The sequence below is a fragment of the Phyllopteryx taeniolatus genome, chromosome 1 (genome assembly GCF_024500385.1).
Source record: "Phyllopteryx taeniolatus isolate TA_2022b chromosome 1, UOR_Ptae_1.2, whole genome shotgun sequence".
NCBI lineage: Eukaryota > Metazoa > Chordata > Actinopteri > Syngnathiformes > Syngnathidae > Phyllopteryx > Phyllopteryx taeniolatus.
The window spans coordinates 14105904-14121809 of NC_084502.1; the positions used below are offsets into that span (position 1 = coordinate 14105904).

At 40.3% G+C, this 15906-nt stretch overlaps 2 protein-coding genes across 4 annotated transcripts in view; one reads left to right on the forward strand and one right to left on the reverse strand.

Annotated features, from left to right (window-relative positions):
- The window catches only part of znf740b (zinc finger protein 740b), a 29739-nt gene extending 23963 nt beyond the window's left edge, over positions 1–5776 (forward strand). Inside the window, exon 7 of the mRNA XM_061773832.1 lies at positions 2991–5776. Coding sequence (XP_061629816.1) covers positions 2991–3026 — 36 coding nt within the window. The 3' untranslated portion in view covers positions 3027–5776. The remainder of the gene's footprint in view (positions 1–2990) is intronic.
- Positions 5777–6779: 1003 nt separating this feature from the next.
- On the reverse strand, positions 6780–10851 carry copz1 (COPI coat complex subunit zeta 1). Of its 3 annotated transcripts, none has more exons than XM_061773863.1 (9): positions 10728–10851; positions 10240–10308; positions 10071–10152; positions 9900–9991; positions 9336–9391; positions 9167–9244; positions 9024–9075; positions 8884–8922; positions 6780–7351 (listed from the first exon to the last, which is right to left on the reverse strand). In XM_061773863.1, the coding sequence occupies exons 1-9, from the start codon at positions 10743–10745 to the stop codon at positions 7304–7306; spliced, it is 534 nt and encodes a 177-aa protein (XP_061629847.1). In that variant the 5' UTR covers positions 10746–10851; the 3' UTR covers positions 6780–7303. The 3 variants fall into 3 exon arrangements, with proteins under 3 accessions (XP_061629847.1, XP_061629838.1, XP_061629829.1); XM_061773854.1 differs by lacking the exon at positions 10728–10851 and adding an exon at positions 10455–10701; XM_061773845.1 differs by lacking the exon at positions 10728–10851 and adding an exon at positions 10443–10700.
- Between the last annotated feature and the right edge of the window lie 5055 nt (positions 10852–15906).

Sequence of the window (15906 nt, forward strand, 5' to 3'; positions counted from 1 at the left end):
ATATGCCCCGCTCAACTGTCAAATGTCAATTAAATACCCCGACTATGACCTGGAAAAATTGATGCACTTCATCTGGCATCTGTCTCATGCCGACACATAATTACGTGTTTCAGGTGCACAAATATATCCACTGAAAGCCTCCGATGGCTGGAATATACAGTGGGTATGGAAAGTATTCAGACCCCCTTAAATTTTTCAATCTTTGTTATATTGCAGCCATTAGCTAAAATCATTTAAGTTCATTTTTCCTCCTCATTAATGTACATACAGCACCCCATATTGACAGGAAGGGGGGGGGGAACAGAATTGTTGAAATTTTTGCAGATTTATTAAAAAAGAAAAACTGAAATATCACACAGTCATAAGTATTCAGACCCTTTGCTGTGACAAAGGGTCACAGCCACACACCTGTCTTGATTAGGACAGCCACACACCTGTCTATATAAGACCTTACAGCTCACAGTGCATGTCAGAGCAAACGAGAATCATGGCGGTCAAAGGAACTGCCTGAAGAGCTCAGAGACAGAATTGTGGCAAGGCACACATCTGGCTAAGGTTACAAAAAAAATTCTGCTGCACTCAGTGGCCTCCATAATCCTTAAATGGAAGACGTTTGGGATGACCAGAACCCTTCCTAGAGCTGCCCGTCTGGGCAAACTGAGCAATCGGGGGAGAATAGCCTTGGTGAGAGAGGTAAAGAAGAACCCAAAGATCACTGTGGCTGAGCTCCAGAGATGCAGTCGGGAGATGGGAGAAAGTTCTTGTAAGTCAACCATCGCTTAGTCATCCTCAGTCCAAGACACATGAAAGCCCGCTTGGAGTTTGCTTAAAAAATAAAAATAAAAAAAAAACACCTGAAGGACTCCAAGATTGTGAGAAATAAGATTATCTGGTTTGATGAGGCCTGTTTTCCCTTAATTCTAAACGGCATGTGTGGAGAAGACCAGGCACTGCTCATCACCTGTCCAATACAGTCCCAACAGTGAAGCAAGGTGGTGGCAGCATCTTTCACAGTTTAGGAACAACATCCCAGTTACCTCGAAGTCTCATAAAGAGCCTATTATGGGGTATATTAGTATAATTTATACATGGGGGACAGAAATGGACCCTGTTGTACACCTATTTTGTGAAGAACTGTTTTTTTTTTTTTAAATTGTCTTTATGTGGCAGCACACTGGAGCGGATGACCTTACGTGTAATGTGAAATAGCAAAGCGAAGGATGTGATATCCAAGGGAAACGCTAAGTGAATTCACCCGGCGGGTTGATAGACAGGGCAGGGGCAGCCATGCTATTTACCCATGGAAATTTCCATGGGTCAAGGTTGTTACAAGGCCTGCTCTTGTGAGGATGCCCTGTCAGGCAGACGGATGATTGTGTTGCGTGGCACTCAGTATTTGAGCACCTGAAACAGAAAAAGTGTGCTCGTCTTAAGATTTATGAAATGGGTGGCTATGTACGCGTCATTCAGATTGAAATCCAATGTTGATGCTTTGTGTGAAATCGTCCCTCAGAGGTTTTTTTTTTGGACGGACATCTCGCCTTCTCCAAGCCCATCGCACATTTTTCTATTCTTTCTCCCGGCTCACAAGGTCTCTTGTCCCCCTTATGACGTCAGAGCTATGCTGGAGCACCACCTCCCTTCAGGGTAAGACTTTACGATTGCAACCTGACACCGTTTCTGTGTCCTATAAGCCACTGAGCTGTAACTCACTTCAAAGGCAGGAGGCATCAAATCTCAGTGCAGCCATAAATTAAGCTGTCCGTTTTTGGCCAATGAGAGGAACGCGTTAAATCACAGCTGTCACCCTGGCGGCCAATGGAAAGACGATGGTTGTAAATCTGTCATGGCCGTCTCTGTTAACAGTGTTGTGGTGTGGTTGGGGAATCCACGAGGAGGGGGAAGGGAGGGGAGAAAGTGAGCAGATGACAGAAGGAGGGAGGGGCAAATAGGGGGCTCACACTATATGCTCCTCTTTACATTCTTTAGCGCCTGCTGCAAAAATACATGCAGATTCTGGTCAAAAAAGCAAAGGGCTCATGGAAGATTTTTATTCTGCATAAAACAAGACTAAACACGCCTGGGGGGCAGGGGGGGGACTGACTTGAGAAACCCTCGTAAAGCTTTTACGGTTCCAATCGTGCGTGTGTGTGTTATGTTGTCTGTCTGCAATGAAAATGACTGATCGTCCTTCTTTAGTACTGTTTTGCATCATCACTGGTCCAAAGGTGTTGACTGTTTGATAACAGCAATAACCCAGGAATCCCGAGCAGTCATGACACAGCAACATCAGGATTACGGCCTGTAGAGTGCGGGGGGGATGTCTGGGAAGGTGGGGTCAGGAGGGGCAAGGTCCATTCCAGATGTGCCCCAGTTGTATGTGTGATCATATATACTTGCCAATGGAAACTTGGGAAGCAAGGCTTGAAGGTCATATTTGGCCAGTTCCATCTAAACAGATCTAGTGTTGAGTAGTTTTGCATACACAATGAAACCATTACAGAAGCATGCATTCTGGAATGTGCTGCGTTGGGAAAAGGAAAATGTGGGGAAAATGAAGGGCGAAACGCATCACGTTGAATATCTCCGGGATTAACAATGCCCTTGGTGGACCACTTTAATTTTCCTATCAAAGTTGGACATTTTTATGTAATAAATCTTACAAGTATCATAAAATAACTGATCTTGCAAAGGCAATGCTATTCCAGTCCAAAAGGGGAGGGAGGGAAAAAGCTGTAACTTAACAAAGCCCACCATTTTTTTTTTTTCCACCAACCTGTAACGACATCCAATAAACCAACCACACTCACGCTGACAGTTTTATCTGACGTCAACAAAAAAATAAACATTAGCATCAAAATTTACAGTCATTTTTGTCATTACAATGAATGCTCTTTTTTTTCGTCGGGAGCATAAACAGCTTGCTGAATTATGGTGAAGGCAGGCAAAAGTGCAGCGGTGAAGGTGTTGTTTTTGGCCGGCTTTTCCAGGATCGTCGTGATTCTCTGTTCTATGGGATTCCATAAAGAGACCTAGAAAGGCCAGCGGGGGCCATAAACCACGTCAGGATGCAGAGTTGCTGCATGCAGGCCCGGGCCCATTCCTCTTCCTCGTCCTCCTCATCATCCTCCTGCACAAGTACACATGCATAAGCACATGTGCTCTAGCATAACCTTTGACCTTCTTATTTTATTTTTGGAAAAAAAATAAAAAGCTATTTATTGGCATTAGATTCCTGTTTATTTTCACGTACTTCACCTCGTTTTGTGTTTTTCTTTGTTAGTATCTTTATGTGGATGTGTTACATACTAGACGGAAATGTCGGAGCATAAAATAGCCTTGTTAATTTTAATACGGTGCTCCATTAAATATCATGAGGTTCCTGCTCTTTGTCCTGCTCAGCCAATATAATGGCAATTTCTTTCATATATTTAGTGCATTAGTTCCAAAATAGCATCATTGTTTTGCTCAGTGCTATTTCTCTTGCGCAGGCCATGCCATTAGTTGGGTGCTCAGGCTCATTGACTATGACGTAAAGACTTTCAGCTTAGCGATGATTGTAATTTATTGACTAATTCACACAGTGTGCGAGCACACGCACACACACACACACACACACGCAAAAGAAAGAGAGGGACTTTGGATGTATCGATCATGTGCAAGGTTCTAGCAGGTCTCTGACAAGTTTACTGCATGGTTATGTACAGCGTGTCAAGCCATGATGTTTCAAACTGTCCTACCCTTTCTTCTGTAATTAAAAGAAATTATCGTGCTGTTTTTTTTTGTTTTGTTTAATTATTATTATTATTTTTTTTTTTTTAAACGATACTGCAACTGCAATTAGCGGATGGAAGCAAGTCGTTGCAGCTCCCAGTGGTGCTGCAAAGCTAATCTAGATGAGTCAAAAGAAGCAGCGGGAACTTTTAGGTGAAGCATGATCCAGGATTTCATCTAATCACATTTACTGCTCTCCTAACCTTCATGTCACCGCCTTCATATACAGGGAAGTAAGCTGTCCTCGTTCTACCCGCAAACTGATGTGATAGCCGTAAACCAGTGCAATAATGGAGTCCATTTAGAATGATTAGCTCTCCCCTCGTACGGCTCCTTCTCCAGTAAAACACTTAGTATGTAGTAGCAACATAGCGTCCATTCATGCTTTCATTGCAGCTCATAAAGAGCCTCTCATTCAAGGTTCAGAATCAGACTGGAAGCAAGCCAAGGAGGTAATAAGCACCCACAGGTCAAAGCCGATAAGACTTTCATTGACTACTTATTTCTGTGGCGCAAAAACATCAAGCCATGGGCGTGCATCTGGGCCTTTGTGTTGCCTTCAGCTGCACAACACAACACCCTGCATTGCTCCCTGTGATCGGCACACATTGCTCTGGCAATACTGATGACATACAGGAATATATATATATATAAAAACATATACAATCACATATGGCGGCACAGTGAACAAATTCCGGCCCCGCCTGTGTGGAGTTTGCATGTTCTCCCCGTGCCTGCGTGGGTTTTCTCCGGGTACTCCGGTTTCCTCCCACATCCCAAAAAAGGTTGATTGAAAACTCTAAATTGCCCGGACGTGTGGATATGCGTCCGAATGGAAGTTTGTTTATATGTGCCCTGCGATTGGCTGGTGACCAGTTCACGGTGTACCCCGCCTCTCGCCCGAAGATAGCTGGGCGAGATAGGCTCCAGCACGCCTGTGACCCTAGTGAGGAGAAGCGGTACAGAAAATGGATGGATGGATGGAGATGTATATATATATATATATATATAGATATAATTACTAGGGGTGGGACTCCATTCAAACAATCTAATATATAATAATAAATAAAGAGAGGCTTTGTAATTAATTAATCTCAATGAATCATATTTCAACTGTATAACAACATTTGATAAAAAGCAATATGGTTTAATTTAAACGGCGACTGAATCAAAAGAATTGACACAAACAGGAGGAATATTGTTAACTCTGGTAAAAATGTACTTAATTCCATTTCAATTTAAAAAAAAAAGTTTAAAAGCTAATAGAAAATATCCTTTGCCAAAGTTAAACAAAGTTAAAGTACCAGTTTAACTTTAAATAGTTTCTGCGTGGCAGTAGAAAAGTGAGATCACTTGTTGGATGTGCTTTGGTAGTATGAAAACTCCTTTTGCACAAATTGCACAAAACCACGCTTATCAAGGCTTCCATCGGGTAGTTTAAACAAAAAAAAAAAACATTAATTTGCCTCCCATCAGTCGTAGCAACGCTGTTTCCTGCAATTTTTCCATTTTGGTACCTGAGCTCAGAGGTTTGCGTCAGTGTAATCAGTGTACCAGGAAATCTTGCACTGACAAAAGTTTCTGCGTTGTTTGGAATACAACATGCGAATAAAATCCGTAAATGTTTTTTAACAACTTCATTTGTTTCTATTTAATTAATCGTAATTAATGCGTTAAAGTCCCACCCCTAATTACTTGGTCACAAATTTATTATAACTTCAGTGAAACAAAACATATGACAGAAACTATGGGACTAAAGCAAAGGGGATGGCTCTGTTTTGTTTACGTTTTCATATACTTGTACATAAAAGCAGAACATTCAGCCTAAATGCCAGTCATATTTTTTTAAACTCTGTTAAAGCAATAGTGAACGTGTGAGTGTCCTCTAGTGGACAAATTGGGCGCAACCCTTGCGGTCTTCAACACACACCATTAAATGAGTGGTTCAATATGGGATCTTGCTGGTCTGTTTTTCTATTAAACACTTATCCTCTCCTGTGTTTATATTTGTTATTGTTTCTGTTGTAATTGTATACACAAAAGAAATGTCTCACTCTCTTTATTTTTAAGACCTTCCGTGTAATAGTGTCTCTGTCTTTGACATGAGGGAAAGCTATGAAGTGAACAATATGTTCTGACATCCATACTGATCCAGACTGTTAGCTCCAATCAATTATATACAATTTCACTGAGGGGGAATGCCAACTTTATTTGATCCTTTTAACCAGTGGAAGAGTTACAACAGTTTTCCTTTGGGCCATAAAGTTTTATTTCTCACATTTATTACTTTTTGCAGTCAAACATTACAAATGTTTTAGATGCTCTTTGGTTAACTCTCACGCGCATTACGCATTTGTTTTATACTTAGACGTCTAGACCAAATTACCAGATATAGAAAATATTCCCAGTTACAAAAAATTGCCTTAACTACTAGCTATATGCTTTTCTTTGATTCTGTCAAAGGACATGTTGAAACCTGTCAGTAACAATTTCTAGGTAACAGTTTGTGAACACAGAGACGGCAAGAATTCATTTTAATAACATGCTGACTACCATGGTTGCAAATTTGTGGCAAACCGTTACACATTACTGCAAGACATCAGCATGCAATATGTGGATACCTTTTTGGAAGAATGCATATAATCATTTCACCCATCCTCTATAATATTCATAACATAATTACATGCTGTTGCGCCCATTCTTAATCCATTTCACTCTACGGGTTATCCTTCATTTACACTAAAATGAGTGTATGGATATAGAGTGTGAAGATGGAGGCGCAATCATGGATGACTACGATTTGTCATGCATAGTGGCGAAATAGGAGGAATGAATCAATCCAAGCGTATATGTGCACACATCACAACACTGAAAAGTCGTCTGATCACGGCAGGATGAAAGAAGCAGTCTCCAGTGAAACGCAACTGTTGCATTGTGATGAAAAAAACAGCAGATGGAGCTCTTGCTTTTATCAAGTGTGAAGGACAAAAGCCACTCGCGGGAGCTCTGGTAGTGCCAATCTAGTTTAATGGCTCACATCATTATGGGCATAAAATGAGGTTTTGTTCAAAACAACTACACAATTTGCGATAATAAAATGTTAGCTCGCATCAACAAACTTTTATTGAAATTGTCTGATGACAAAAGAAGGCAAAATGAAATAAACCTGTAACCAGTGATGACATTACAGTACAAAAGATCAACGAATAATAAGAACAAAATGGGATGCATGGAATGTTGTCACCAGCTGGGTTGACAAGGATCATGGAGAGATCTGCTGGTTTTCATCATGAAAAAATACAAAGAGAGCAGTTCAGCCCAGATACGGGAATGTAGACCTTCATTGATCCCGCTATTCTACGTGCCACACAGCGAGCTGTACAGAGAGGATTTTTAAAAAGGAGAGAACAGTTGAATGAGGTGTGACAAGATTGGCCAGCTCACAGCAGTGATTGCAGAAGAGGAAAAGGAGGATGTGGATCAGTGCCATGACGACCGAGCCGTGCAGCAAGTGGCTCTTCTGCTGCGACTACCGTAGAAGCGACCACTTGATCTGTTCTTTAGCAGACTGGAGAACCTGGGAAGTAAACACTGTTTTAGAACAGCATCTTGTGCGCTAACAGAAACATGCAAGACATGAATGATTAGCTAATGGGGGTTCATTCCTCAGAATAAATTTGCTTTTAAATTTTTTTTTTTTTAACCAGCTTCCATAGTTTAAAGCGCATCCTCACTGACATACACTGTTTCAACATGCGAACAGAGACGAGCTAGTTTACAAAAGCGCAGTCAGTGTTGCCAAGTTGGTGACTTTTCCGACCCTCTAGCGCCTATTCTTTTTTTTTTTTTTTTTTTTTTTAAGCGACTAGCTAGGAAACAGACAACTCGCGGAATCATTCATCTTAGAGCTGATTGGTTTGTGTGACCTGGCCACGAGTGGCAGGTCTCTTCTGATTGGTGAGCTTGGCGGGATACTATGCGTACAGTAGTTGACAGTAATTGATCAGTCGGGAGCGCTGCAAAAAATTATAAAAAAAAAAAAAATTAAAAAACAGCCGCTTTGGCAATCACATCTGAAATCACGATTTCAGTCAGAAAAGGTTCAATCATTCAGCCCTACGTTCATGGAATACAAAACAATATTAGTTTGGGTTCAACCCATCATGCAATCAACCTGTAGTTCTGCTAGTTTTCACAGCATACACGGGAAGCCCACTATGCTGATTTCCAGGTTTGGTCACATGACCAAATGCAACTGTGACGTTAATTTGAGTCAACAGCTGAGGGCGATATTGCCCAACATGGCTGCCGCATGGGATCAGTGAAAATGGATTCATTTATCTGTTTATTTCTTATTCCACGTACGTAATATTAATCAGTATACCGTGTTTAAACTAGCAGGGGCACATAGGATCTATTATTGCCCCAAAAATTTTGCGTTTCCTTCCCCTTTAAGATTGGACAGGTGAGGGGGGAGGATGAAGAGCTTGTCGTGAGTCTGCGGGATGAAGGCTTGAGCGAAACACTAGCTGTTGGCGACATTAACCGTCCATTTCCACAATGTTGAGGGCATTGATTGACCACCGCTTGTCTTTGTTTTGTCATCTAAGCAGACAACAAAGCAGACGCTACAGTATATTTTTAACTGTTACAGGAGGACGTTTGGTAAATTCACAGATAGTGGATGTGAGTAGCTGTTCATCAGCTAGCGTTAGCAGGTGCCTTTTTAGATGGGCATTCGGTGACTGTGCTACCGGTCTCATTTTTAGTCAAATATTTCCACACGCTTGAGGCACCGCTGCTATTTTGTTGCGCTGACCGACCACCTGTTGATTTTAGCGATGATGTGACTAACGATTGATCGACTACAAGCTATAAACGTCATTGCTCAGTGGTTAAGTCGAACATTGACTAGTCTCTTCAAACCCTAAAAACAAGACTGTAATGATACCTAACCAGTGACCAGTTAGTAAAGAAGTCATTTTTTTCTGTGCAGGAGCACCGGGTCTGCTTTTTTTTTTTTTTTTTTTTTTTGCTCATCTGTTTTTATCTGCAATCAATTAGTGAATGCCCACTTTTGAAAAAGTGACACTTAGAGGAGATACCAACCTGGGTAACGGTCTGCTCAGTCAAAGGCACATCATCCCCCTAAAAGAACCAATATATTTTTTTAGATTCTGGTCAAACTCACACAATGTACAATGTGTCTTAATAAACCAAAAGGAGGAGGAGGAGGAGGAGGAGCTTACTCTGAGGGCCACACGGTGAACAACTTGCTGAGGGTCACTTTCGAGAATCACCCTGCAGGAGGCAGCAAACAGTAACTCAACACCACAACAATCTCAACAGAGGAGCTGCAAAAACCTGATTGAGACGCTCACAGTTAACTTACCCTCCATCTACAATTTCATCCACAGCGAGGAAGAGCCCCTCCATATTGTCCAACAATGCCCTGCGCTCAACATTTTTTCTGTAGTTTCAGCAGAGAAAAAAAAGTTACGCTTTTTTTCTGAAATATTAATAGAAAATGTAATGTTACAACAAAAATGTTAACAGCATACCTCAACATCTGACTGAGAGAGTCAAAAAGGCAGTTCAGAACAGCCATGAGCATAAGCTGTTGAGATGAAGCTTTGATTAGACTCAGTTTTATCAGCCAATATTACGTTTTCTTGAGGAACACCATCTAAACTATTATGCACCACTATTTCCTTGTGTCCTTAGCCAATAAATTACTGACACTTAAGGAGAGAAATTCCCTTTTCGAGTTATTCCTCATTTGAAAATTGTGCATTGTCAAAAGGAGATGTTTACATGGAATTGAGGCAACTGCATTTTTAATTACATTTTTGAAAACAAAACAACAAAGAATGATGTAGATATACCAGATTAGTTTCATTATTGGTCTCTAATAATAAGCGGGATGGCAAATGGATGAACTTAAAAAAAGATCATTACTACAAAAATGAATGTAAGTTTTTACTAATATTATTTGGTTACAACACATTAAATATGGGTTTTCTTTTGCACACCACAACTGAATGCAAAACAAAACAAGCAAATTGAGCCATTCCTTATTGGGTAAGAATTGTAATTGTGATAGTACACAAACATGTTCAGCATACCTCATTTTCATGTGAACTTCCAATCACATAAAAGAAGAGGTCAATGTTGCTCTTGTAGACAACCGTGAGGCCTTCCAGTAATGCTATCTCACCTTGTGACACACACACACACACACAAAACATATTTTCAACATGCTTATATTTTTGTTCAACTAATATGAAATCTCTTACTGTCTGTCCTGTGTGTTTTGTTGAATATGTTCTTCTCAAACGCTTTCTGTTCCTTCACTGTGGGGTATGTGTCATCATAATACTGTGGATAAATGTAATTGGGGTAATCAAGACACGAGGCATACAAATGACAAGTTTAAACATTAAATGAAAATGTACTCTCCCATACCTTGGCATAAAGTCTGTCTCCATCGTTGTCCAGAATGAGAATTGCTTTCACGGTGTACAGGGAGGGTTCCTGTTCAAATTAAATAACACAATGTTGCACACAAACTAGATTTCCATTCCAACACCAGCTGCTTATGTTACCGCATTATTCAAGATACAGATACAATAGAACATTGCGAAAACACTTAAGTGAAGAAAACATGCCTTTAAAAATACCATATATAGTGAATTGTAGCTCAGTACTGTTGTAAAGGTTAAAGGTTCAACGTGACACTTCCACATCACCAACCCACGAAGCCCAAGCTAACCTGAACCTCACAGAGGCTAGCTAGCTAGTCAAGAGTTTGTGTCATTTGGCTCCTTGGAAAGCTAACCAACTAACGCCATCTCGGCTCACTATGTTGGGCGTAATATTACACGGCGTAGTCAAAAAACGAAAGCTTCTTCGACGCAGCTTCGATGTCAAATAAAGATTAGAAGCTACATTACCAATATGGGAGTATCCATCTTTCTCGTTCGCAAAGCTAGCGGAGATCACGTCATACGTACAGTGAATGAGGCTCTTTCCTATTGGCTGACGTAGCTTTCCCTGTGAAGCCTGAAGCAGGAAGTCACATTGGCTAACCCAGTTAGCTAGATTTACATCTTTCCTGACGAACCGAGCAACATTTTTTCCTAAAAGCGTGGAGCAACAAATTTAGTTCTTCCTAAAAAAAAAAAATGCTTGGACATTTTTATCATTTTGAAAAAGTGACTCAAACGCTAAAACACTCGCATTTGCCTTCTAAATGAAACAATTATTTTATCTGTCACCCAGTCAGAAAAACACAGGTCAGCCTAGCACTCAGTATCCTGCTAGCTTGATTACATTTAATTCATTTATTTCTCTTGGCATTTCGATATTGTGCAGGTTTTGAGCTCCACTTGGAAATAAGAGTCTCCCAAATATAAATCAGAACACAAAATGGATCCCAGGTAAATTGCTGTGATAAACTAGTAAGCTATTGCAGTGATTCCCAACCAGTGTGCCTTCATTGGTCTGAAATTTGTTATTTATGCTACAATAATGTAAATGTGCAACGTAAATACAAGTCCAAATATTTTTGAACAATGCATTGATTCAAACACCAAAGTAAATCATTTTCATCTTTTTAATTTCCAAACAAGACAGGGACATTTTTTTTGTGTGGAAAGTGGAAAAGCATTATGTCTACTTGTACTCATCTTTTTTTCTCACTGCCCTCCTACATTCAACCAACTCCAATTATTATACCTCCTACTTCTGGGAAGCAGTGGAAAAAACAAGCCAATGGGGTTTTCCCTCTATCTCGGTCTATAAATGACATCACAGTTTGGCCTGACTGTAAGATATTTTCAGTTTAGAGTTTTAAATAAAACTTAGGTTTGTATCATGGTAAAGGCAGCAGCATTGTTTTATTGTAGAGTATTTTAATTCAAAAAACATTGTGGGCAACCATCATTGTTCACAATGTTTATATAGTTAAACCATGGATTTCAAATTTAGCTTTACTGCTAAAAATCCTGTGTTGCGACTATATTGTGTAAGGTTGCTGTTTCAGCTAGGATGAAAATATATTTGTTAAACTAATGTAGAAATTTGAACCATCACACAGTATGTGATTAATGAAAATATACTAATTAACGTTTGCTGAAAAATGTAATTTATAATGAATGCATAGTTAAAAAAAATATAAACTTGAAGATGTGATCTTTTATACATGTGGTGTGATTATTTAGGGTTAGTTGTATAATTATCATGTTAGTTGCGCTTGTTGCAGAAGAAAATAGAATTAAGTTAGCCTCTTTCTCCTCGCTGTATGCCAGCACAACCACAACAGTTTGTTAGTTCCTTTCCTTCGAATCAAATGTTCATTTTATCAGCATTAAGCAGAACTTCCGGTAACCAACATCCTCCTTTCCCTGCCTTCCCTCTTCATGCCTGCACACAAGCTTTCCTTGATATTTACACGTATTCACACTTATCCAACGACCTGTGTTTTACTAGCTGTGTGAATAAGTACACACGAATACCTAATACACACATTTTTATGTGTTTTATTCAAAATTTTATTTTATTTTTTTCCAGTATCTATTGCATCAAGTCAAGTTCAGATGTATTTTTACAGTGATCACATTTTTAATGACCGTGCCTTTATAGACCAACATCAATGATTAGTAATGAAGATTATGACTTTCAATGTTAATTTAAGAGGTTTACAGCCATCTTTAAGAGACAGGCAGCTGACAAGGCCATTCAAAAGTCCTGTAGTTCACCAATTTACAGTGGCTTGACAGCGACAGAGTGGTTTCACATCAAGAAGTCAAGAATATTCTGCATGGACAAGGTAAGGGTAATATCACAAACATCTACAATCAAAAGGTGCAAAACACTGGTATCATCCAAGAACCGAAAAGCAATGTTAGACATTCACAGAAAACAAATAATCATCCATGGTTGAGATAAAGCCAAGGTCAATTTGTGTTCAGGATGATGGCAAGGAAAAATTATGGAGAAGGTTCAAGATCCAAAGCATGCCACGTCACGTGTCAAACATTGTGGCGGCAGTGTTATGGCACAAAACACTCGTATCTCAAAAGCATCTTTTTTTATTGGAATCAATGGAAAGGCAGTCCATCCGTTCCAGCCTCCCCCCCCCACCCCCCACCCCCAAATAAAGCCTAAAAAAAATTGTATTATGTGTATTGAGTGTTGTAATGAGAAAAAAATATCACTCCATAATACACCATTTTCTTCTTCTTCTTTTCCTTTCGGCTAGTCCCGTTAGGGTTCGCCACAGCGTGTCATCCTTTTCCATGTAAGCCTATCTCCTGCATCCTCCTCTCTAACACCAACTGCCATCATGTCTTCCCTCACGAGATCCATCAACCTTCTCTTTGGTCATCCTCTAGCTCTCTTGCCTGGCAGCTCCATCCTCATCATCCTTCTTCCAATATACTCACTATTTCTCCTCTGGACGTGTCCAAACCATCGAAGTCTGCTCTCTCTAACTTTGTCTCCAAAACATCGAACCTTGGCCGTCCCTCTGATGAGCTCATTTCTAATTTTATCCAACCTGGTCACTCCTAGAGCGAAACGCAACATCTTCATTTCCGCCACCTCCAGCTGTGCTTGCTGATGTCTCGTCAGTGCCACTGTCTCTAATCGTACATCATGGCTGGCCTCACCACTGTCTTGTAAACTTTGCCCTTCATCCTAGCAGAGACTCTTCTGTCCCATAACACACCTGACACCTTCCTCCACACGTTCTAACCTGCTTGGACCTGTTTCTTCACTTCCTGACCACATTCACCATTGCTCTGGACTGTTGACCCCAAGTATTTAAAGTCCTCCACCCTTGCCATCTCTTCTCCCTGTAGCCACACTCTTCCCCCACCACCCTTCTCATTCATGCACCTATATTCTCTCTTACTTCAGCTAATCTTCATTCCTCTCCTTTCCAGTGCATGCCTCCATCTTTCTATCTGTTCCTCCACCTGCTCCCTGCTTTCACTGCAGATCACAATGTCATCTGCAAACATCATGGTCCACGGGGATTCCAGTCTAACCTCATCTGTCAGCCTATCCATCACCACTGCAAACAGGAAGGGGCTCAGGGCTGATCCCTGATGCAGTCCCACCTCCACCTTAAATTCGTCTGTCACACCTTCAGCACACCTCACCGCTGTTCTGCTGCCCTCGTACATGTCCAGTCTAACCTCATCTGTCAGCCTATCCATCACCACTGCAAACAGGAAGGGGCTCAGGGCTGATCCCTGATGCAGTCCCACCTCCACCTTAAATTCCTCTGTCACCTATAGCACACCTCACCACTGTTCTGCTGCCCTCGTACATGTCATGTATTATTCTAACATACTTCTCTGCCACTCCAGACATCCACATGCAGTACCACAGTTCCTCTCTGGGTACTCTGTCATAGGCTTTCACTAGATCCACAAAGACACAATGTAGCTCCTTCTGACCTTCTCTGTACTTTTCAATCAACACTTTATAAAAACATACAGTAATTACATAATTAAATAGACTAAAAAATTATTTAGTCATTTTTGTCACATTGCATCAATTGAATGGCCATTGTACTGTTCCTTCTGGTGTGCCCACCTTGGCCACCTGGGTGCAGTATAAGACAGACAGATGGATATACTGTTCATTGAGTTGTCTCAACTCCTGTCTGAGCTCATCAGTACAGCACTAATATTAGTCAATCCTTGCAGAGGATAACAAAATATGACTGTGTGTACAGTTACTCTTTTTTTTATTTTGCTGCACCAGTTGCTTTTCAATACATTGTTAAACCGCAACGTAGATGCTATTTAGTGTTAGCATTAAGCTAGTCGACTTAATTGCTAAGCTATGTAGTTGTTTTAAATATACAAAGCATAATTCTCTTTGTTTTATTTTTAGTTTGACGGTAGAATACAGTTGGGAATGGCAATAAACAGCTTGGAGCCTCTTTTTTTGAATAATTGTTCACTAATTGTAACTGCCAAACTGCTGCTTGTTTTGAAGTGAGTTGAGTCATCGCCACCATACAGCACTTGTATCTCGAGTGTGCACTTGCAAGTCAAAGCAAAGAATTGGTCGAATGACAGATCGTATCTCAGAAAATTGTAAATCGAGTCACTTGTATCTCAAGGCACCACTGTATGTAAATTGTCCAAAAACTGAGAACTGGTGTACTCTGCTAAAATGTCTTATTCTTTCTTTTTTTGCAAAACTTTGTGAATCAAACCTGAACGTCTAGACCTATATTGAATATTGCATTTTAATTCAAATCCATTGTGTAAACACAAAAAGCTACAAATTCGTTATTTGTAGATAAAATTAATCTACCAACCATGTGAAAATAATTACGAAATCTAGAAGTTGTTGCAAAGCATTATCTTGATCAAAACACCTTGAACTAGACGCAGGCTTTATTGTGACATTTGGTGAACTGTATATGAAAGTTCCTCATTTGCTGCTATTGGAATGGTGATGTGTGAAAACCATGTGTGACAGATATTCTGAGAAACAAAAAAGAAAGCTTCCTTTTAAGGTAACACCACTCAGTTCAATCATACATACTGTAAATGCTAGATGTTTCTTTTTTTCTCTGGGAAATTTGTACTATGGTAAATTCTTTTTAATTAACACAACAAACACTGAGAACATGTCTTGTCCTCAGCATTGGACCACACTTAAAAAAAAAAAAAAAAAAAAATTAAAAAAAAAAAGAGCTGACGGCCAAACGGGAAATCAGCGATCCAAAAAAATTAATTGAAACAAACAAACAAAAAGAAGGCACGTGGGCGTGGACCTGGGAACTGTGTCCATATCCAAAAGCGCTGCGGTCACAGTAATAACACGGTTGTGTTGGCCGCCTGTGGTGGTGGCGGTTGAGTCAGGGGCTTGGTGCAAGGAAAGCTGGGAAGTCCTTGGGAAGTCCTTGCTGGAAGTGCTTGGGAAGTCCCTTCCTTGATTCCTGGTAGATGTTCACCTTTCTTGACTCTGTCAGCCGCCTACATCGCAAAGCTTTGAAAAATCACCAATAAAATGGAAAACAACTCTGGGTTTTATTTCAGTGGTGTAGTATTGTGAAACAGGCCAGACAAAACTTTACATTTGTGAGTTATTCTATCCAAAATA

Coding starts and splice junctions, on each gene's coding strand:
- copz1 (XM_061773845.1), bottom strand. CDS start 10,520: ATGTGGAAGTGTCACGTTGAACCTTTAACCTTTACAACAGTACTGAGC. Junction 8,923..9,023: donor TTCACCGTGTGGCCCTCAGA/GTAAGCTCCTCC, acceptor TGGTTCTTTTAG/GGGGATGATGTGCCTTTGAC. Junction 7,352..8,883: donor CTGAGCAGACCGTTACCCAG/GTTGGTATCTCC, acceptor TTTACTTCCCAG/GTTCTCCAGTCTGCTAAAGA.